Below are 23,346 nucleotides of genomic sequence, written 5' to 3' on the forward strand. Positions count from 1 at the left end.
GGATCCCTCTGCTTCCAGAATGCAGCTGAAGAGCTGTACCGTATATTAATTAGCTTAATTAATTGCCCATCCTGTGTACTGAAATCCAACCCGAACCACTATGGAGTTCAGTGGTAATAACAGCGCTTTTGTCAAATGGCATCTAGAGACCCTGGAAGTGACAGCAGTTCCATGCCAGGGGTCTGCCTTGCTGGCTCAGAAGGGGTGGGATTTCTCACCCCGGCAGGGGGCGTCCTGCTTTGGGCAGGCAGCCCTGGGCTGGCACTAGGGACATGGAATCATGGAGTGAGGGGGAGTCAGGTCCCTGCGCCCCCCGCTTCCTGCGATTCACCGCGGCTCTCAGGCAGCCTGTAACACAGCAGGTTTGTTAGACAACAGGAACAGTCCCAAGCAGGGCTTGTAGGTACAACCAGGACCTCTCAGTCAGGTCCCTCGGAGGGGGGCAGGGAGCTTAGACCCCACACTTGGGGTTCCCTTGGGGTTCCCTGCGTCTTCCCAGCCAGCCCAAAACTGAAAGACCTCCCGCCCCCAGCAGCCAACTCACTCCCCTCTGCCCCCAGCTCCTCCTTTCCCTTTGTCCAGTTTCCAGGGCAAAGGTGTCACCTGGCCCCATCCCTCTCTTGGCTTAGGTATCATCCCTCAAATAAAGTCATCCCCTGCTCCCCCATCCCTGTGCAGCCATTCCCAGGTCGATCCGCCCCACTCCCTACTGTGTCACACATAGTCACTGAGCGAGGCTCCTTGTGTAACTTGGGGGGTCCGTGATGCATCCCATGGCTGCTCCCCTGGCAGCCAAGAACGAACACCTGGCACTGCCCGAGCTCCTGGCGACATGGGTTTTCTTTTCCAGGCAGCGAGTCCATCTCAGGAGGCGGCCGTTGCAAAGCGTGACCATGTCTCCCTTCCTCATCCCACAGGTGCAGGAGCTGCAGAGCCCGCCCCGGGCCAGCCAGGTGGTGAAGGACTGTGTGAAAGCCTGCCTCAACTCCACCTACGAGTACATCTTCAACAACTGCCATGAGCTGTACAGCCGCGAGTACCAGACCGACCCGGTACGTGGGGGGAGCCCCGCCTGGCCGTCCCCGTCTCCCCCCCCATCCCCCGCCGCCGTGGGATAGGCAGGGCCTTTCGGGGGCGGGTGTCGCACTCAGGAGCTGCCAGATCAGCCTTTGCCCGGGGCAGAGCCTCTCAGCTGCTAGGCAGCGAGAATCTCAGCTCCTAGATCCCAGTTGCAGCTGCTTTCCTCAGAGCTGTCCCCACTTCCCGTAACCAGCTCTCCTTTCCAGCCGGCTTCCTCCCACCAGACCAGGCTCCGCCAGCTGGCTCTTGGCAGGGGATTGGGCCCGGAGGAGCTGTCTGCCTTCTCCTGATTGGGAGCCCTATAGTGAACTCCACCCTCCATATCCCTGTTTCCTTTGGAGCTAAGCACTTTCCCTGTTCATTTGGATCCAGAGCTAGCGCCTGACTCTGGGGCCCACATGCTGGGGAGATCTGCAGCCCCCCTTTGCTTGGTGGAGCGTCACCCTGTTTAAGGCTCAGGCGAGGCACGGGACAGGAATGCATGTTGGCTGGCTGGGATCGCCTCTCCCAGAAAAGCCGCATGTTGTAGAACGGGGCCCGAGTCTCCAGGTTTCCCATGTGGGGCCAGAGGGAGGACTCTGAAACATGTGTAGATGTGTGCGCCTCTGAGGAGCCTGACCCTAGACTGGACCCCAGCCTGGTTCTGTGCCTGGGTCCGAGCAGCCTGTCCTGGTCCCCACAGGATGGGCTGGAAAGGAGCTGGCAGGTCACAGCCATCGCTGATTTCCAAGCCAAAGGAAAATCTCAGCATCTGGAAGCCAAACTGAGGTTGTGCCCCATGGGACAGCAATCCCTGCATTCCCACATGTGTTTAACCAGAGACTTTCCTCCCCTTGGCTTCGGGCTTTTCCCAGACAAAGAAAGGCGAGGTCCCCCCTGAGGAGCAGGGGCCCAGCATCAAGAACCTGGATTTCTGGTCCAAACTCATCACGCTGATTGTTTCGATTATTGAAGAGGATAAAAACTCATACACGCCCTGCCTGAACCAGTGAGTACCAGCCTGGGAGCGGTCACACCAGCCCTGCCTCCGCCAGGGAGTGTCAGCAAAACTGAGATCTGAGCTGGTTCACAGACACTGTTCTGGGAGCATCAATGCATGAGCCATCAGGACTCTGCACTAGCCTGGGGGGAAACCTCTGTGGACAGCTCTGGACTTGTCCCTCGCTTGGGATTCCTGTCACCTGCCCATCTCCTGTCTGTTGGGAGCTGAATGGAGAAGCATGGAGCCTCCTGGGAAAAGCCCTTGGTGGCCCATGTATGTGCCACTGTTCCTGGGTCTGCACTGTGCCGGGGGGGCACTGGGGAGACCATCCCTCTCGGTCTGAAGCAGTTGGTTTGGGGATTTATTCTGTAGCTGTTGGATTCATCCGTTTTTCCTCACTTCTTGCCAGGTTCCCCCAGGAGCTGAACGTGGGTAAGATCAGCGCCGAGGTGATGTGGAATCTCTTTGCTCAGGACATGAAATATGCAATGGAAGGTGAGTCTCTCCTGGGCTGCATCTTGTCGCTTCTCTGCCTCCTGCTGGCAGGTGACAGGGGATCAGCCTCCATTTCACTGAACCAAAGCCCCGGCAACCCCCAACTCCACCGCAGTCTCCTGCTGCAGATCCGTGCAGCCACCGACGTGGGGAGGGGACGTGGCGCGTTCCCCTGCTCTCTGAGCTAACGGAGAGTCTCTGCTAACAGCACAGACCCAGAATGCCAGCTGAGGCGCTCCGGATGCACCAGCAAAGGGCAGCGCTGCATGTACACACTCAGCTAACGCACGACAAGACCCACCAGAGAAAGGGGCGTTGGGAAGAAGCGACATCCACCATGATGCTGGCTGTGGGGCCGGGGTGGAGAATAGTCCCAGCCTCTTCCTGGGGGAAACGCAGCCATATTTCCCTCTCTGCGCTGGTTGCAATGATTTCAGTTTGGAAAATAGTAACATTAACCCACTGCTCAGGATGGGCCAAGCCCCCGTCCCCGGCTCCTCTCCTGCGTGGAGACCTGTGCGTCCGGCAAACACCAGGGCAGCCAGTCAGTGGCTAGCTACGATGCCTTAGCCTTTAGGGAGTCCCAGTTATCTCGTCCAACCTCCTGCAGAGCCTTCCCCAGGAATTCCTGCAGCGGAGCCGGCTGTTCATAGAATCAGAGAATACCTAGTTGGAAGGGACCTCAGGAGTCCAATCCCCTGCTCAAAGCAGGACCAACCCCAATTAAATCATCCCAGCCAGGGCTTTGTCAAGCCAGGCCTTAAAAACCTCTAAGGATGGAGATTCCACCACCTCCCTAGGGAACCCATTCCAGGGCTTCACCACCTCCTAGTGAAATAGTGTTTCCTAATATCCAACCTAGACCTCCCCCACTGCAACTTGAGACCATTGCTCCTTGGTCTGTCATCTGCCACCACTTGAGAACAGTCTAGCTCCATCATCTGTGGAACCCCCTCGTCAGGTAGCTGAAGGCTGCCATCAAATCCCCCCTCACTCTTCTCTTCTGCAGACTAAATAACCCCAGTTCCCTCAGCCTCTCCTCATAAGTCATGTGCTCCAACCCCCTAATCATTATTGTTGCCCTCCGCTGGACTCTTTCCAATTTTTCCACGTCCTTCTTATAGTGTGGGGCCCAAAACTGGACACAGTACTCCAGATGAGGCCTCACCAATGTCGAATAGAGGGGAATGATCATGTCCCTCGATCTGCTTGCAGCGCCCCTACTTATACAGCCCCAAATGCCGTTAGCCTTCTTGGCAACAAGGGCATGCTGTCGATTCACTCTGCCCTCTTCCATTCAGTGATCCTACCAAACCCACGGCTGAACCTCAGAACAACTTCAGAAAGGCACCCAGGCTCGATTTAAAGACCTCGAGAGCTGATGATGGTAGCTGAGGAAGCTACTCCTTCCTGTTAAGAATTTGCCCCTTGTTTCCAGTCGGTGATTTCCTAGCCTCATCCCCCAGCCATCGGGCTTCATTAGGCTCGGGCCTTTATCCATTAACTGAAAGGGCCCCTGCGGTCAGATCTCTTTCCCCAGTTAGGTGCTTAGCCCACATCCTCGCTCCTACCATCCACTGACTTCGGTGGAAATACCTCGGCGGATCTGGGCCTTATAGACCATAATCGTAAGAACAGCAGAGCTGCCAGACAGGGGCAGGCCATGGGCTGTCTTGCCCAGTATCCTGCCTCCCACAGTGGCCTGTACCAGAGCATTCGGGGGAGTGTACAGAGTAGGGCAGCTGGAATGATCCACCCCTGTCTTCCCCTCTCAGCTTCTGGCCTTCAGAGGTTTGCGGTCGCCCCGAGCAGAGGATTGTGTCCCTGACCATCTGGGCTAATAGCCATTGATGGATCTATCCTCCAGGAACTTACCCAGTTCTGTGTTGAGCCCAGTCATACTTTTGGCCTTCACAACGTCCCCTGGCAATGAGTTCCAGAGGTTAATCAAGCACTGTGGGAAAAGGTGCCTCCTCATGTTTGTACGAAACCTGCTGTCTATTAATGTCCTCAGGCAACCCTTGGTTTTTGTGTTGTGGGAAAGGTAAACAACACCTCCCTAGTCACTTTCTCTGCACCATTCATGATTTTGTAGCCCTCCGTCATAGCCCCTCCCAGGCCTCTCATCTCTCAGCCAAGCAGTCCTCACCCTTCCCCCAGTGCACCGGGCAGGTGGTGAGCCCCTCCCATCTCTCTCTGGGCACTGACTCCTCCACCCCCACTCACAGGCTGGGGGCAGCTGTTCTAGCCCTTCCAGGAGCACAGCGCTGGGTCAAACTCCACCCTGGGAAGGAACCCTGGTGGTCTGAGTGAGTCTGTGGCTCCCTGCCAGCTTGTTGGCCAGAGGCTGCTCTCCGCTGTGCTCGGGCTAGCAGCCTGTGGGGCAGAGAGGTTTCCAGCCTGGGAATGCCCCCGACCCGAGTCCCTAGCACGGCTCCTGCTGCACCGAGCCCCCTGACCTCTCTCCCTCTGGACACCTAGCCTGGCCCACACTTCTTGGGATGGGTCCCGGGGAGCTGAGCCTGAGCCAGGGTTTTGGGATTCAGCCCAAGGATGGATGAGCAGAGGGGGGTGACCCCCATGACCTCCCTCTCTCCACTCCCCTGCAGAGCATGACAAGCATCGCCTGTGTAAAAGTGCTGACTACATGAACCTGCACTTCAAAGTGAAATGGCTTTATAACGAGTATGTGACCGAGCTCCCTGCCTTCAAGAGCCGCGTCCCTGAATACCCCGCGTAAGTGCTGGCGCTGCGGGGGGACGGCCGGCTAGCAGGGGTGGGGGGGCTGAGCCGGGGGGCTGACAGGGATGGTCAGGGGCCAGGGACTCCCGAGCGACCCCTTCATGGCCAAGTCTCGGGGCCTCATGAAGAAACTCACAGGGGTGCAAGATAGAACATTGGTCGCAACCGCGTCTGTCATGTGTTCCCATGCACTGGGATCGCGGTGCCATCAGGGGCTGGGTCTCTGCTGCCCAGCCCCTCCCGCAGCCATTTACGCTCTGACCTTTTTGGCAGAAATGGGCATTTGTCCCATTTGCTCTTGTGGGACACGCACTCCTGGGGGGGGGTTCAGCTACCCCAGCCCTGCAGGGGGGGCAGGTTCTAGTGAGCAGCAACAGCCAGCCAGGTGGGGGGCAGGCAGGGCTCGGGCGAGGGGCAATGCCAGCCCCATGCCTGGAGCAGGCTGGGCTCAGATGAGAACCCTGCCTGTGGGGGAGGGGAGGGCACAGCCCACCCCCATGTGCTGGGGGGAGGTGGGGCAGGGTTTGGGCGAGTGGCTCGGGCCAGCCCCTTGTGGTATCCTCTTCACTTTGGGAAATGCTGTCACCTCCCACACGTCTGCTGGGCGTTCTCTCCCATTGCAGTCAGCGGGTGGGGAAAGGAAGGAGGGAGGACGGGGAGGAGCAGGGTCTTACCACCCTGTGCCTCTGTCATACCAACCGCCTCCTCCTCCCTTCTGTTCTTCACCCCTTCATTGGCTCCCTCCCCTTCCCTTCCTTGTCCTCCTTCCTTCCCGCTAAGGGTCCGGCTGCGCTCGGAGCTGGAATTCGCTCGAGGTGACATGCCTGTGCCACGTGGATCGCAGGAGGAGTGGGAAGGGCTGGCCCCCCAAACACACTTCTAGTATCCTGGGCAGGTGTCACGGAGTGCCCGCGCGATGCTTGTACTTGCCCCACAAAGCCAGGCAGGACTTTGGGAGCCTCCTCTCCCTTGGAGCAGACTGTCTTTGGGGCAAGAAGCTCACACGGCTTCACCTCCTGGTCTCTCCTTGGAGCATCAGCATCCTCTGCTCCTCCGTGCGCTTCCCACAGACGAGTCCACCCAGGGGTCCTGGGAAGCCACAGGGTCCTGCACCCCCACTTTGCAGTCAGACGTGACTCTCAGCCCAGTAACCAGAGGTTTATTAGATGACAGGAACATGGTCTAAACAGAGCTTTGTAGGTATAGAGAACGGGACCCCTCAGTTGGTCCATTTGGGGGCAGCAAGCTGGACACCCACATCTGCCCCTCATCCATGTCCTCAGCCAGTCCCAAACTGAAACTCTCCAGCCCCTCCTTTCTGGCCATTGTCTCTTTCCCGAGCCAGGAGGTCACTGATCTCTTTGTTCTCCAACATCTTCAGTTGGTATCTTTGCGAGGAGGAGCCCGGGTCATCAGTTGCCAGGAGACAGGGTGTCGGCCATTCTCTGTGCAGACAGTATCACAGGGCTCTGCAACAATTACACTCTGATCCCCCACCTAGATACCTAAGAAATACATAGAGGAAACTGAGCAATGTGACGAAGTGGAACTGTTCTTAATGTTTCCTCTGAATACTGTGTGGGTGCCTCAGTTTTCCCCTGTGCATTTTCTTAAGTCTCCAGTGAGCATAAATGGCTGACACTCTGTCTCCTGGCAACTATGGCCAGGGCTCTTCCCCCTTCAAGGATGGCTAAAGGTGAACAAAGAGATCAGGTGAGCTCCTGGCCCAGGAAAGGGACAAAGCCAGAGAGGAGGGCTGGAGGGGTTTTCAACTAACAAATTGTGAAGCTGGCATAGTGGATGAGGAGTGAAGTGCAGATGTGGGGGTCTGGCTTACTGCCCCCCAGAATGGACCCGGACGAGGGGTCCGGTTTGCAGTACCTGCAAGCTCTGTTTTAGACCCTGTTCCTGTCATCAGATAAACCTCTGTGTTACTGGCTGGCTGAGTCATGTCTGACTGCAAAGTGGGGGTACAGGACCCTCTGGCTTCCCCAGGACCCTGCCTGGGCGGACTCGCTGTGGGCAGCGCACAGAGGGGCATATGCTGAATGCTCCAAGTAGAGACCCAGGAGGTGAAGCCGTGTGAGCTTCTTGCCCTGAACAAGTCTGCTCCAAGGGAGAGGAGGCTTCCCAAAGTCCTGCCTGGCTTTGTGGGGAGCAGTTCCAGAGCATCGCCTGGGGACTCCGTGACAGCCCCTCCCATTGGCCCCAGTGTAAATCAGAAGCAGCTCCAGAGGCACCAGTGGGCGCAATTGTCTTTCTGCCCACGTGAGCACGGTCCCACTGGCCTGCAGTGGAGCTGCCCCGCGTTATCCCGGGGAGTGCGGACCTGGGCTCAGTGGGATCATGGGTGGAAGAGGAGAAGCAGGCCCGATGGATTGGAAGCCAGTGGAGTAAATGGCAGATCTACCCCTGGATAACAGAGAGCAGACACTGGCTGGGATCCCTCTTCTCCCCTCTGCCATGTGGTCTGTACAGGCCAGATGCAGAGTCCAGACCGCACAGGGACTGCATAGCGCATCCAACCAACCTATTTTCCCTTCCCTCTCGCGGGCTTGTTGGAGTGTTATTCCAAACAGCAGGGACGTGAGATCCTCTCCCGCTGCCCCATCTCCCTGTCTCTTTCTCTTCTAGCTGGTTTGAGCCCTTTGTTATCCAGTGGCTGGATGAAAATGAGGAGGTGTCCCGGGATTTCCTACATGGAGCGCTGGAGCGGGACAAGAAGGACGGGGTACGGTATACAGGGGCGGCTCCAGACCCCAGCACGCCAAGCATGTGCTTGGGGTGGCATGCCGCGGGGGGCGCTCTGCTGGTCGCCGAGAGGGTCCTTTGGCTCGGTGGACCTCCCACAGGCGAGAGGGTCGTGGCTTCAGTGGACGTCCCACAGGCGAGCGGCAGAGTGCCCCCCGCGGCATGACGCTGTGCTTGGGGCGGCAAAATGTCTAGAGCCGACCCTGATGGTATAGAGCCAAAAAGTGACCCACAGGGAAGTCCGCCACCCAGATGGTGGGCTCGAGCCTAGCCAGGCGCTGAACCTCCATTCTAGGAGCCCAGTTCTCCCCTCCCGCGGGGGTAGTGCACTGGGTTTCCCGCATCCAGCCCTCCGAATGTGGCTGTCTGTCGGGACAGCCCTGGCAGGCTGGGGTTTTGCATACAGCCCCATAGTGCTCCACCTCCCTGTGGGAATGGGATGGGGCACACGTGTCTGTCAATACCTGAGCTGCCTTAGAAATGGCCAAATTCATCCACCAGCACCAGAGCACCTCTGCCCCAGGGGGTGGGAAACCAGCCAACCTGCCAACCTACCCCACCAGTGCCATGTAATGGGCACCATGGCAAAGCCAGTTCAGCTAGAGAGGGAAACTTGGAGAGAGCTGACCCAGGCCATCGCCCAGAACAGAAGTCTGCCCCGGCCACGTGTGGTTAGAGACCAGTTAATCCCCACCCCCGGCTGTTTTCACTGTATGCTGCCAGTGCACTTCTGGGTCCCCGACGGGCTGGGCCAGGCAGTGCTGGACATGCTGCAGGAGAGGCTCCCTCTGGGTTATTTCTGATCCTCCAACTTGAACCAGGCAGCAGCAGGCGCATGGCCAGCGAGCCTGGTAGCATGAGCGTGCAGGGCCAGGCCATTTGGAGGAATCCAAGCTTGGCAGCCAGGTTTATGAAGAGAGAAGCCTTGATCTGAATAGGGATCCCTGGGTTCTATTTCCAACTTTGCTGCTGACTCCTGTGTGACCTCGGGTCAGTCACGGCCCTGCCCTGTGCCTTGATTTCCCCATCTATACAATGGGATACTCACCTTCCTTCGCAAAGTGCTTTGAGATGCTCAGATGAAGGCAGAACATAAAGGCAGCACAGCAGCTGCATCTGTGACACATCACCCAGGCCCTAGACTCTAGCTCTGAGCCCAGAAAATAACCCACTGTTTCCTATGCTCTTCTCCCCGTCTGTCTCCTGCTCCAGTTCCAGCAAACCTCTGAGCATGCTCTCTTCTCCTGCTCCGTGGTGGACGTCTTCTCCCAGCTGAACCAGAGCTTTGAGATCATCAAGAAGCTGGAGTGCCCCGACCCGCAGATCGTCGGGCACTACATGCGGAGGTTTGCCAAGGTAAGGAGAGGCCAGGGGACACGCTGGGTCCAACCTTGTGTTCACACTGCTGTGATCCCCACCCCGGAATGACAATGGTCCCAGCTTAAACAGAGCAAGACCTCAGCTGGAGCAGCAGCTGCCCCCGTTCCATCGGCCAGGCGGCGACATGCTGCACAGGTGGAAGTGGCGCTAACCTGGCCAGTGCCAGAGCCATGCACTGGGGACTGCAGTGCCCCGATGATGGAGAAGGCGCAGGACTGGGCCATATTGTAACTAAAGGGGATTCTTTGTTGAGGCTGCTGGACCCAGACAAACCCTGTGGTTATCCCGGGCTCGCTAGCTCCTGGATTAATTAAACACTGCAAGCTTGAGACTCCTGTGACTCACAATGGGGAAATCGGGGTCACGCCACTGACTTCCACGCAGTGACCCCAGCGTGGAAGGGAGCTGAGCCCTGTGTCGCCTGCCCCACGTCAGCACATCGCCTCTCCCCGGCTGGACCAAAGAGCTATGGATTGTGCTTCTGTCCCGGGGCCCGTCCGGGTACCATGTGCCAGCCATGGAAACCTGGAGCGCTGGTGCTGGGGAGGAACAGCAGCTCTAGGAGATGCCTCCTGCTCACATCTATTTCCAGTGCCTCCTCCTGGGCAGTGTGGGGGCAGGGAATGGGATTTTATAAGGTTAATTCAGGTCTTGTATAACAGAAAGTTGTGGGAGGCCAAGAGTGGGAATGGGGGGGTGGCAGCATCCCCACTGACATGCCCCCCACCCTGACAGTCACACCTATGCACAGCACTGATACACAACAGGGGCCGTTTTGTTCCCTGGAGTTCAGTTTGCAGCTTCATCGGCCCAGAGCGATCCTCGGGCAGTTTATTTCAGACCAAATCTGGATTTTACAGTCTCGTTCCTTTCCTTTTCTCTTGGCTTCGCCTTCCTTTGCCGCTTCCGGCTCTCCCCACTCGCTCACTGTGCTCTGCCCCTGGCCCGGCCTGCCTTTCCTGCCTGCAGACCATCAGCAACGTGCTGCTGCAGTACGCCGAGATCATCTCCAAGGATTTCGCTTTGTACTGCTCCAAGGAGAAGGAGAAAGTGGTGACGTATCCCCTCCTCCTGCTGTCTTGCTATCTTGCCTTCCGATTGGCGGGGCCACTCTCTGCCGCGGTGTCGCCATGCCACCGATGCTACCAGACACCACCCCTGGAAGCAGTTAGTGCCCGTCTCCTCTGCACCCTCCCTCTTGTCTTCTCTGTTCTCCGGTGATTGCCTTGAAAGGCCCCTGTCACGGAGTGTGGGGGAGTCAGGGCCCTGCACCCCCACCTTCCTGCGTTTCACCGCGACTCTCAGCATCCAGTAACACAGAAGGTTTGTTAGACGACAGGAACAGTCCCAAGCTGGGCTTGTAGGTACAACCAGGTCCCCTTAGCCAGGTCTCTCTGGGGGGCAAGTATCTTAGACCCCAGACTTGGGGTTCTCTACCTCTTCCCAGCCAGCCCAAAACTGAACCAACCCCCTGCCCCCAGCAGGGTCTCCCCTCCTTCTCTCTCCCGTCCCTTTGTCCAGTGTCCCAGGCAAAGGTGTCGACTCCCCCCACCCCCCTCCTGGCTCAGGTACCGTCCCTCACCTAAAGTCACCCCCTGCTCTCCCCTCCCCCATGCAGACAGTCCCAGTAAAACTAGGCGACATTCCCAGGTCAGTCCACCCCACTCCCTACTGCGTCACAGCCCCATCTCTGCTATTTGCAAGATGCTCTTGGGTCTTATGTGACACCGGGGCATCCGTTCCCAGGAGCGATTCTGCCAAGCCAGATCCGAACCCCTGGGACACTTTGGATCCAGATGGGGTTCTGAACTTGGCAGCCTGTCTCTCCGGTGGACAGAACTAAAGCCCATCCTATCGAAACCCTCCAGCATCTGGGGAACTCTGGATCTGCACCCGGGTCCCAGCTCCACAGATCACGCTGCTGTGTGGGCACAGACAGGCACATGGTACACACTGACACACTGACACACGCTTACACACGCCCATCCAACCCCCACACTAGTCATGCTCTCATTCCCGTGTGCAGGCATACGAAGGCGTCGTCGGGCAACCCTGTTCCCCACTCACGAGATGCGCTCCCTTTAATCCTGCCAAGAGGTCTCTGGATATGAGAGGCCCATTTCTCCTACTGACGCTGGTGTGGAGTAGGAGTCCTTGCCCCAGCATCCATTGAGTTCAGTGATGTAAAGCTGGCGTAAATGAGAGAGGGGTCAGACCCTGGGGTCTGTCATTCCAGGGTGACTCTGGCGTCACTCCATGGACTCTGCTGGAACTGGCAGACCCACCACCAGCTCAGAGCAGGCTTGCGGGGTTTGAAGGCACCACTCTCAGGCCAGCTGGGTGGTAGATAGATCCAACCTGCATGCTCTAGGGGAGTTGGCATCCTCGGGCCTGCAGGGCCAAATTCTCCCTGTGGCGTAACTCCACTTGTTTTGCTAGAGTTCTTCCCGGGGTGGATTTGGCCCAGTGTCTAAAATGTCAGGCTGTTGGCTGGACGAATGGGTGGAACAGTGACCCTGCCCCCCAGCCAGTGCACCCCTGGGGTTTCCATGCAGGGCCAGAGAGCTGGGAAATCCAGCTCTGGGTGCCTCTCTCTCATGACCGGGGAGCACCGGACCCCTCCTGTGTGTGTCACACCCACACCACAAGGCGAGCCAGTGCAGCGGGGAGCTGGATGAAGGTGGGATGCGGAGTTTGGGGGCTCCTGTGAATGGAGATGGAGCTGCTGGCTCAGGCCAGAGCCCCTCCCCTCCTCCTCCCATCAAGTCACATGGGCTGAGAAACCTCTTCTGGAAAAGGTTCCCACGCTGACTGCTCCACCTCCCCCACCACCCCCCGGGATAGGATTCCCGAGCCATCCCCCCCAGTAACTCTGGGAATTGCCCCCTGCTCTGCGGCCGACTGTCCAGGGGACTCTCCAGCTCTCGCCCCGAAGTTTGGAGGCCTTCTGCTGCTAAAACCTGCAGCAGGGTCTCCAGGTGCTGAGCACCCCAGCCCCCAGTGAAATCAATGAGCACTGAGGGGGCTCAGTGTCTCTGGCATATGGTTGTCACAGAGTGTGCGGGAGTCAGGGCCCTGCACCCCCAACTTCCTGCCATTCACTGTGACTCAGCCAGCCAGTAAAACAGAAGGTTTATTAGATGACAGGAATAGTCCCAAGCGGAGCACGTAGGTATAACCAGAACCCCTCAATCAAGTCCTTCTGGGGGTTCAAGGAGCTTAGACTCCAGCTTGGGGTTCCCTGCGTTGCACCACCCAGCCCAAACTGACTCTAAAATTCCTCCAGCAGCTCTCTCCCCTCTCCCCTCTGCTCCTCCTCTCCTTTGTTCAATCTCCAGGGCAGAAGGTGTCACTTCTCCCCACCCCCCTCCTGGCTCAGGTTACAGCTCAGGTAGCTTCCTTCTCATCCCCAGTGTAACCCCCCGGTAACATTCTCAGGTCAAATCCGCCCCGCTTCCTGCTCCGTCACATCGGCCACTTAGCCAGGTGGCTAATGTGGCTATAGATCCCTCGGGGGGGGGGGGGGGCAGCCGAGCTGTGACCTCTCTGCCTCGCATCTCTAACATGAGCTAAGGAGACTGCCTGGGTAGTGAAATCACCCGGGCTCAGGCATGCAGACATGGGCCCAAGGTTTCATGGTTAACGCTAGCACAAGTGTTGGCTGGGGGTGGATGGTGAATTCTTCAGGGCTTCAGCCAGTCTCTAACTACTAGAGACCCAGGGATCAGATGTGTGGCAACCTACCCCACCATGCCTGCTGGCCACTATCAGAGATGGGACCCGGGGAGCCGGACCTTGGGTCTGAACAGGTCTGGCAATTGCTGTGTTCCCACGGCTGTGATCACAGCCAGTCGGGTGTAAGCGTCCCGCGCTAACCTCCTCTCCGTCTGGTCCCCCTCTAGCCCTGTATCCTGATGAACAACATCCAGCAGCTCCGTGTCCAGTTGGAGAAGATGTTTGAAGCCATGGGGGGGAAGGAGGTTTGTACCGGGGCTCTCTCCTGCGGCTGGACCCCTGGAGGGGGTACTCCCCAAATTTTAAAGGGACGTTTCCATACACTGGCCCCATAGTGAGGCTCCACGGTGGTACGTCCCTGTCCGGTGGGATCTCCCACCCCCAGCAGGGTGCCGCTGACCCCCAGGGCATGGGGATGCATAGGCCCCCGTCTCCTGGCCCCTGGGCAGGGGTGCCATCTTGCCGTGCTGTAAGCGACCCAGCACACCGCCAGCAAGCCATGGCCAGCTTCTGCCCTTGCCCAGCTTTCATGCCAGCTTCCACCTGAGACGGACTCGGTCCTTCCCAGTGCATTCTGGGAGTGTTCTGGGGACCACGGGCTCCCGTGGCCTGCGCAACCCCCAGGTGTCAAGCGCTGCCCACAGAGGGGCAGGCTGTTCATTAACCAGGCACGTCCCCCCTTGCAGCTGGACGCTGAGGCCAGCGACATCCTGAAGGAGTTGCAGGTGAAACTCAACAACGTCCTGGATGAGCTCAGCAGAGTTTTTGCCACCAGGTACGTCGGGCGGAGGGGACGGGGGCCTGGCGGGAGGGGTATAAATCTTTGGGTGCAAAGCACAGGATCAGGTTCTGCTCCTGTTCGGGAGGAGGCTCCGTGTGTGGTGATTCTGGGGCTGAGCCCCGAGGGTCACGGTTGGGTTTTGGGGGGAGCTTGCAGGGCTGGGGCTCCCAGGAACCAGTGTGCAGGGATGGGGGTCCCTGGAGCCTGTGGCTGTGGAGAGGGCGGATTCCCCATAACAAGTAGGAACGGGGTGGGAGGGAGGCGTTGGAGCAGGGTGTTCCTGGCGAGGGGCTCCCCGCCCTGCTCACGGACATGCCTGTGCCCCGTGGCGCCCAGTTTCCAGCCTCACATTGAGGAGTGCGTGAAGCAGATGGGTGACATCCTGGGCCAGGTGAAGGGCACCGGGAGCGTCCCCGCCAGCGCTTGCAGCAGCGTCGCTCAGGACGCCGACAATGTCCTTCAGCCCATCATGGACCTTCTGGACAGCAAGTGAGTGCAGGGGGCTTGGGGGGCCCAGTGGGGAGGGGCACTGGGGGCACAGCAGGGGGGCTGGGAAGAGTACGTGGGGTGGGGAGGGCACAGCATGGCTGGGGGGCCCTGCGGGGTGGGAGAATGAGGAGGGCTCAGTGGGAGAGGGGGTCTGGGGAGGGCACTGTGGGGGGCAGGGCCCTACAGGGGAAGGTCCTGTGCCCTGTGATGAGTGGGGTGACTAAGCTGCTCTGCCCAGAGGCCTGCACGGGGACAGATGTGGCGCTCAGTGGGCAGTGTCTTCAGTGCTCCGTGGCTACCCCTGGTCCAGGGGTGGCTCTCGTGAGTGACTGGGTCCCTCCCTGCACCCAAGCCCTGTGCCCACCCGATCCCTGCTGTCCCCAGGGCACATTCTCCCTCTGCCCCCGGACATGTCCCCCCTGCTCTTCCCCTGTCACCTCCCCGTGTGCCCCAAGGGGAGCCCCCCACCCCGTGGGGCACTCTGCAGGCAGCCGGGGGCCGGGTGTTCCTTTAATCCCCGTGACCTCAGACTGGCAAAAGGCCCGGCCTGTGTCGGGTGCTGCTTTTGCTCCCTGGGTAGCACAGAGCCCCATGACACCTAGCACTGCCCAGAGGATGGGGACGCTGGGGTTCGGGCGGCTGGCGTCCCTGCACAGGCTGGCGCAGGGCTAGGGTGGGCCCTTGGCCGCCAGGGGAGGGAAGGAGCCGCCAGAGCAGAGCACAGGAGTCAGATGTGGCTGGCAGCTGGCAGGGGGGATCAGGGCCCGGAGCACCAGGACCAGCCCACGCAGGCTGAGGGTGTTGGAGTGGGTGGGGGGGGTGTCTATGGGAAAGTCCTAGAGAGCATGGGGAGGGGGGGGGGATTGTGTATGTGTAGGAATGGGTAGGTGCATCGGGGGGGAGTTGTAGGGGCACGGTGTGTGTGTGAGAGAGCGAGAGAGTAGCGATATGTAGGGGCTTTGGGTGCGTGTATGTGTGTGTATAATGATGTGTAGGTGCATTTTGTGTGTGTGTGTGTGTAGGGGCTGTCTCTGTGTGTGTGTGTATATTGATGTGTATGTGCAGTGTGTGTGTGTGTAGCAATGTGTAGGGGCTTTGTGTGTGTGTATGTGTATATAGTGATGTGTAGGTGCATTGTGTGTGTGTGTGTGTGTGTTGTGTGTAATAGGGCTGTCACAGAGTCCCCAGGCGATGCTCGGAACTGCTCCCACTAAGCCAGTCAGGACTTTGGGGAGCCTCCTCTCCCTTGGAGCAGACTTGTTCAGGGCAAGAAGCTCACTGGCTTCACCTCCTGGGTCTCTCCTTGGAGCATCCAGCATCCTCTGCCCTCCGTGCGCTTCCACAGCGAGTCCACCCAGTGGGGTCCTGGGAAGCCACGGGTCCTGCACCCCACTTTGCAGTCAGACGTGACTCTCAGCCAGCCAGTAACACAGAGGTTTATTCAATGACAGGAACAGGTCTAAAACAGAACATGTAGGTACAGCGAACCGGACCCTCGGCCGGGTTCATTCTGGGGGTCAGTGAGCCAGACCCCACATCTGCCCTCACTCCTTGTCCCCAAGCAGCTCTAGACTGACAATCCCCTCCAGCCCCTCTCTCTGCTCAGCCCTTTCCGGCCAGGAGGTCACCTATCCCTTTGTCTCCAACACCTTCAGTTGACACCTTTGCAGAGAAGGGTCCCAGGCCATCAGTTGGTAGGAGACAGAGTGCCAGCATTTGGTGGTCACTGGCCCTTTGCTCTGCCAGATACTTAAGAACTGCCTAGGGGACACTGAGGCACCAGCACAGTATTCAGAGAAAACATTAAGAACATTCCCAGTTCGTCACAGGGGCTCTGTAGATGGAGGGCAGGTGACATGCCCAGAGCCCAAGTCCATCCTCTCCCTCCCTGGCTCTGTTCCCAGCCTGACTCTCTTCGCCAAGATCTGCGAGAAGACAGTGCTGAAGCGGGTGCTGAAGGAGCTCTGGAAGCTGGTGATGAACACCATGGAGAAGACCATCGTCCTCCCGCCACTCACCGACCAGACGGTGAGCCCCGGGGGGTGGGAGTTGGGCCATGGTGGGCAGGGAGGGAGGGACACATGGGCACCCTCCCCTGGGCTCCAGGGTAGGCTGGCGCCTGGGTGCTCCATGGCAGAAGCTCAGCTGGAGGCAGTCTGCTCCGGAGCACCTGGCACCGCATGAGCCTGGGCACCGTGCGCTTAGAGGGCGGCGCTTCATCCAGAGCGCACTTGAGCTCACTAGCTCCAGAGCTCATTCAGGGAATGAGGGGCTCAGCTCCACCCTCCCCCGCCCAGGACGTTTCTGGATCACTATGGCGGGAGGGGAGGGAGACTCCCCCAGCTTTTAATGTCACTAACGACACCTGGGAATAAGGGTCTGGCTGGAGCAGCGTGTCCCCGCCTCACTCCTCTGCCCAGCCCAGCATGCACAGCGAGAAGCCCTCCATGGGGCAGAGCACGGCACACCATGGCACATGGAGGCAGGAAGTCGGGCCTCCCACTTCAGCAGCAGAAGCAAAACCATGGTGCCCCCTTTCCTCTAAGCGTGGGGTGCCAGGCAGGGGAGCACCTGGTCTGGCCCCTGAGCACAAGACACTGGGCAGGCGTGCCCTGAGCAGGGCTCCCTGGCAAGGGCAGGACTCTGCCACCTCTCCAAGAGCTGCTCATGCTGCTTAGGGCAAAGGAGGCTCCTCTTAGCATCCGTTGGCGCTTCTGGGCATCGGCCTCTCTGCAAGGTTGGCAGAGGGTGTGGGGGAGAGAGAGAACATGGGATTGGGTCATCCCTGGACGGGAGGGCAGGGAGGGGGAAGGAAAGGGGACGGGGAGGCATTTGCAGGGGGATTCTTGGGGGCCTCTGAGGTTTTCCACGTGTTGCATAAAGGGCCCGTAAGGTGGGTATAAAGAGCCCCCGGAGATGTCCCTGCAGTAGGCTGTGCTTGCAGCCCTGGGGCAAGGGAGAGATCGGGGGGGGCAGAGCCAGGAAGCTCTTTCCTTCAGCAGGGCGTTGCTTTCCAAGGCCGTGGGAAGCAGCGTCAGGAAAAGCCGCCAAGCTGCTCTGATGAACCCTGGGAGCTGCACAAGCCCCTGAACTGCCCCCCGAAGTGCAGGGATGGCTTAAAGTTCCCTTAATTCCCCCTCCCTCCTGATCCCAAGTGCAACGACTGAGAACCGAGGCCAGAGACGCCAGAGGGATCGAGCCTGCTGCCCCATTTGACCAGAGCTTTTCCTTTCAATTGCCAGGCATTCTGCAGGCTTTGGGCAGGTTTCCCCTTCAATGGAAACACGCTACTGAGGTTTCCTGAGAAGGCTGCTGGCCCATCCATTGAAGCTTTTAAAGCTTTTTGCAGGGGAATTTCCTAGTTTAGCTTTAGTGTCCCAGATAATTGGAGATTTTCACTCCTGGGGAGCCTGCCGCAGGTGCTAAGAGCTGCTCCCTGGGGAGATCTGCATGGACAAACAGATGCACAAATCCCTGTGGGAGGCGTTTTGGCATTCCAGCCAGCTGCTCTCTGCCCCTCCTGAGTCACGCCTGCAGCTCCGCTGCCACTGCTGCAGTGCTGGGAACTGTCTCACCAGCAAGCTGATCGTGGGGGTATTTTGAGGGGCCATTTAAACTTGATCAGAGACCTGACAGCTCCGTGCCATGAGTCACAGGAACCCAGGCAGCAGAATGCCATGGAATCTCCTTCCCTCAGCATCAGAGGATGCTTTCCGCTGCCACGCTGCGGCACAGCCGTGAGTCAGCCCTGCATGCATTTAGCTCAGCCGCCCTAGAACTGAGCAGGCTGCTACCCTGGCATCGCAGACTGTGCTCTTGTCACAGCTTGGGTGACCAGTAAGACAACCCCAGAATTGTGCAGGGAGTGGTGTTCAGTGGGAGGCCAGGGAGTCCTGTCCTCCTGGAGGTCGCTTGTTAAGGACCCCAGGGTGCATTTTGGAAGCCCATGGGGATTCACCCGAGTATGCTACTGATTTTCGGCACGGGTGATTCCCCGTTGCACTTTCACTTGGATCTGAAATTCTCCATGTACTGACTACACCCTTGCATAGTGTTGCTGTGCCCTGCTAAACAGCTGCCATGTTGCACTCCAGACATGGCTGCACTTTAGCATTGAGTGAGCCCTGCATGACTATGGTAGTGTAAGATGAGAGTTGGGCATTTTCAGAATGAAAGGTGGTGATTCAGCCATTCAGGCTTGTTAGCTACAGCTTGTGAGCAGTAGAGAAGGATTTTGCCCATGGCCACAGGCTTATCTCCTTGAGGAGCGGGGGACTCTGCCTCTGGCACCCTGGAGACACAAGGGCAAGAGTTGATTTATTCGAAAGGCCTCACAGGGGGTTAGATTGCTCAGTGTTTTCCTTTTGTTCATAGACCTTTATTGTGAGGTTGAGAACACCCCTTCCGGAGTGGGATGCCCCAGTCCATAATGGACCAGCCTGCTTCCCCCCAACACACACACACACGCACACACACGTGCATGCACACACATTCATGCACACATGTGCACGCGCACACACGCACATGTAAACACGTGCACATGCACACGTGTGTGCGGGTGCGCACACATACACACATGCACACGCCACAAACACACACGCGCACACACGCACAATACACTCCACAACACTGTCTTGTTCTGAACGTCCAGTAAGGCCCATTAGTGGCAGTGGGGGGATCCTGGCTGCTGGGCGAAGTCCAGGTTCCCCGCGCAGGGAGCCTAGTAGGACCGAGCTGGAGAAGATGCGATAGTCAGCCTGGTCCATCCTCAGCTGGGGTCATAATCATCCTTGGCCCTGCCCGCTATGGAGTAATCAGCTCAGCGGGCTCCCCGCCATGACGTGTGCATTGCACAGCTTCTGCTGAGTTCCTTGTCACCGTTCCTCAGGCCGAGAGCCTGCCCTCTGCAGAGCCAGCCAGGACGAACTGGGCACTGGGCGCTGGGCCGGGAGTTGGTGTCTGGCCCCACCAGCTCAGCGAAAAGAAATGGGAGGAGGGAGATCAGCCTGTGTGATGGCCGCCATTGTCTGCAGCCCTCTGACTGCGGGGCACAGAGCAGGGGGTGGGTGGGAAGGGAACAGTGGCAGGGTGGGTGGGGTGCTTGTGGCGTTAGCAAGGGACAGTAATATTGGGGAGAGGGCATGTTTTAGTTGCTGCTGGGTAAATAATTCTGGTCTGCTGTAGTCACCTCTCCAGAGTCCCCATTGCCGGGATCCCCTCCTCTAGTCCCATCGCCAGGAGCCTCCCCTCTCCAGAGTCCCGTACCGGGATTCCCCACCTTTCAGGAGTCCCTCACAGTGTCCCCACTCTCCAAGTCCCATAGGCGGCATCCTCCCTCTCCTGATCACCCATCTCCCAGGTTCCCCAGTCTCCCAGAGTCCGCCATCAATGGGGATCCGCCAGTCACCTGCGTACCTGACTCTCGGTCTCCGAGGGTTATTCCTCGGGAGTGCGTGGGTGTGGGCCCGGTGTTTGGCAATTGGTGAGGCCCCCTTTTGGGGGGGGGGGGGGGGCCCCCCGCCGGGGGGGGGTGGGGACGGAGGCAGGAAGCGGCAGCGTGACACTCATGTGACGGTTGTTCTCTCCAATGGGTCACCCCCGCACAACGATGGCAGAGATGTAAGTACGCACTCCTGTTGCTGTCTGTTCCTGCTGTGTGTCAAGTCCTGATGCCAGCCGTTATTGTCTTGTGTGCCCCGCGCCCCTCTCACCGCCCGCCCCCGCTCCCTCCCCAAGTGACCCCACCTCTGTCACCCCCTGTTGCTCAGCTGCTCCTCGTCCGCCTCCTGTGCCCAGATGTGTAGGGCAAGCCTGTCCCCCAGGGCCGGGCAGCGCCGTGGAAACTCACCAGGGCTGGATCTGGCTGGGGGACAATGTGGCAGGGAGAAGGGGATGGAAAGAAGAGATGTGGGGTCCTCTTAGGGACAGCTCCTTCCGACCAGCCTCGGCGGAAGCCTGGTGCCCTAGCGATGGAGGCCGTGATGGGACCTGCGTTCTGGTGCCCACATGCCCCTTGCCAGGGGCTTTGGTGGGTTTCTTTGCCGTGTGCTGCATTGGGGCTAAACGGCTGGTTCCCTCCTTGGCCCAAGCAGCCCAGCAATGGCCCAGCTCTATTTAAGGGGCTGTCCTGCAACTCCTCACAGGGAACCCTTTCCATCCTCTTCTGGGGCTTGGCGTGACGCCCCTTTGGGCTCAGTTAGCAACGCGGGTCTCTGTTCTCTGTCCTTGAGGAGAAGGGGGTGAGTCTGGGGCCTGGAGCAATGCAGAGAGGGTTGGGGGGCGGGAACCTGCAGCCTGGGGGCCCCAGACTCTGCAGGGGTGCAGTCCAGCTGTGTTTAGAGCAGCACAGAGTGGGCTGGGGTTGGGGGAGGGGTCCCGCACTGAACCCCTCTGCGTTTCCTGGCCCAGGAGGTGCGGGGAAGGCAAAGGGGCAGCAGCATGTTTCAATCACTAGCAAACCAGGCTGAGCTGCTTAGTTCCGCCAGGCTGGGCCAGGCGTAGGTTGCTGCTCAGAGCGCGGGCATGAGGACCAGGCTTTCCTGGCAGCTCTTCCCCACTCTGCCACTGACAGGCTGTTTGACCTTGGGTGAGGCACTGCCCCTCACCATGCCTCGGTTTCCCTAGGTGGGTGATGAGACCGACCTGCACCTGAAGAGAAATGTAAGGCCTCTCCTAGGGGTTATTACTGAGCAAAGGATCCCTGAGAGTGAAGCAAGTGAGCTTAAATAGGTGCCCTGCATGCATTTGTGCTCTGAGCAGGTGTCCACAGGGCCCAGCCCCTGACTTGTCAGTCATCAGGGCCTGTTCAAAGCCCACTGTCAGTTCTTCAATTTCACAGGCAGTGGTCTCAAGTGGTTAGAGCAGGGGACTGGCTCAGTGCGCAGCCCTGTCACCCGGGGAAGTGGCAGCTGGAATTCTTTAATAGTGGTGAGTGTACGGGGCTTGCGAGGGCGTCGGAAATGGTACTGGCAAAGGGCTGTTCGTGTCAGGCATTTTCATGCCCTTAGTATTGTTTTGTGAGTAGACAGCTTCTTCGGCCCCCTGCCCCTGAATTCCCCCCTTGCCCCCTTTTCTTTCCACTGGAGTTTGAGACGCTTATTCGGGTTTTGTCCCTGCGATGTGGGATCCAGCGCAGTTCTGGCCACGGAGCCTAGCTCTCCCCTGGAGAGCAGCCAGGGCTAGGCACAGCCAGCAGCCTGAGAGCCCTTGGGGTTTGGGTGGGTCCTAACGAATGGTGGCATTAGCTGTTCAGCCGCTGAGGAGATGGTGAGGGTGTGGGGCTGATCCTTCCCCCGAGACTGTAGCCCTGCGTCAGAGCGACTCGCCATTGTCCATCTGGGGCTCGCCGTCACTAGGGCAGGAAGAGGAGCTTTGCACAAGCTGGGGTAGCTGGCTGGTTGAAGATTCTGAGTGGAGGCCAGGCAGGCAGTACCTGCCTACAGCATGGGCACGTGCTCTCTGCTAGGGAGCTCTGGAGAGACAAACGCCTAGTGCAGGCAGCCTTCGGCTTGTGTCCCTGCCTCCCGGGCAGGCCACTCGGGGCAGGGCACCTGCACAGGCAATGTGACCTCTGCTGCTTGTCTTCTCTGGCAGTGGATTCCTGGGCCCCCATCCCTCCTGGGAATTCTTGTCCTTTCTGGATCCCCACCTCCCTGCTCCATCCCACTGCCCTCTGCTCCCCCAGCTCAGCTGTGGTGTCTTGCATGAGCCCAGCCATGCTGTGAAGCCTCTTTCGAAGGACACACTCCTACAGGAATCTGGGCGTGCGCCCCATTGCTGGCAGTGAGCTCCCCTTCCTCCTTCACCAGCTGTGCCCTTTTTAGCTGGCTGTAAAAGCAGCATCACCCAGCCCTCCTGTGTCAAATGCCACGTTCACCTCCAGGGGCCCACAGTGGGAGAGGCCTAGCAGGCAGGTGGGATGTGCCCCCCGATCCACTCCACCCACTCCCACAGACCCATCAAGCCCCCCAAGCAGCAGGAGCCGGGGGGAGTCTGAAGCCTGGGGCTTGATCTCGTGCAGTGAATTCCTCGGCATTAGGAGCCTGACCACCTTAAGGCTAAGTGACGGGCAAGGTCTTGTCACTGCAGAGAAGGGCCTCCGTGGGCAGACACCAGCTGGGCTCCCTGGGCAGGGCCTGGCCCATTTCGATGCCAATTTGTACCCATCCTTCCAAGGCTTTGGGGGGGAGAACGTGCAGCCACCCTGCCATGCTGCTGTGTGCCGAGCTTCCTGCCAAGCTGCTTGGGATTCAAACGGGTGCTAGGCTTCCCTCTCGGATTGCTGGGGAGGTGCCTGAGCACCCCCCCAGACACCTCCCCCCATCACGGTCGTAGGTTAGGCCTGGGACTCCCTCCCCTTGTGTATCCCCAGCTGCCAAAGTCCCCTGGGCTGTGAGGGAAGGAGGATGGGGGGGCGGGGGGTGTCAGTCAGTGCATCCTTCCCCTCCAGCGAATGATCACACACATACATACACACACACACCCCTCTCTCTGGACCGTTGATCGACTTCATGACGTTGTTTCTGCAGGGGACGCTCTTGAGAAAACATGGCAAGGGGACAGAGAAGGTAACTAGCCCTCTGGCTTCTTTGACTGTCTGCGCTAGCCGTGTATCGCCCCACCCCCAGCTCAAAGCAGTCTGACAGCCCTGCTCGGTACAGCTGAGCAGAGAGCCCCGGCTGCCTATGGCCTGGGGACCTGAGTGTCGGGCTTCACATGTTGTGTTGTCTGGATGTGCATTGTGTGTGTGTTGTCGTACAGAGGTGTAGTTGTGTGTTGTGTTGTCCGGGGCTGTATGTGTGCATGAGCAGTTACATGGGTAGGTGTTTTGGGGGCAGGACAGGTTGGGGACCGTCTGTGTCTATCGGGGTACTGGGGATACCCATGCATGTGGCATCCAGGCTGGGGAGGC

At 58.9% G+C, this 23,346-nt stretch overlaps 1 protein-coding gene across 1 annotated transcript in view; it reads left to right on the plus strand.

Annotated features, from left to right (window-relative positions):
- LOC116835817 (protein unc-13 homolog A-like) overlaps nt 1–23,346 on the plus strand; it is a 133,726-nt gene that overhangs the window by 94,700 nt on the left and 15,680 nt on the right. Inside the window, 11 exon segments of the mRNA XM_032798978.2 lie at nt 2,472–2,557; nt 5,167–5,293; nt 7,934–8,030; nt 9,263–9,406; nt 10,400–10,483; nt 13,333–13,410; nt 13,852–13,940; nt 14,283–14,435; nt 16,340–16,463; nt 18,018–18,023; nt 22,964–23,002. Of these exon segments, the coding sequence (XP_032654869.1) occupies nt 2,472–2,557; nt 5,167–5,293; nt 7,934–8,030; nt 9,263–9,406; nt 10,400–10,483; nt 13,333–13,410; nt 13,852–13,940; nt 14,283–14,435; nt 16,340–16,463; nt 18,018–18,023; nt 22,964–23,002 (1,027 nt within the window).

This window comes from Chelonoidis abingdonii, chromosome 11 (genome assembly GCF_003597395.2).
Source record: "Chelonoidis abingdonii isolate Lonesome George chromosome 11, CheloAbing_2.0, whole genome shotgun sequence".
NCBI lineage: Eukaryota > Metazoa > Chordata > Testudines > Testudinidae > Chelonoidis > Chelonoidis abingdonii.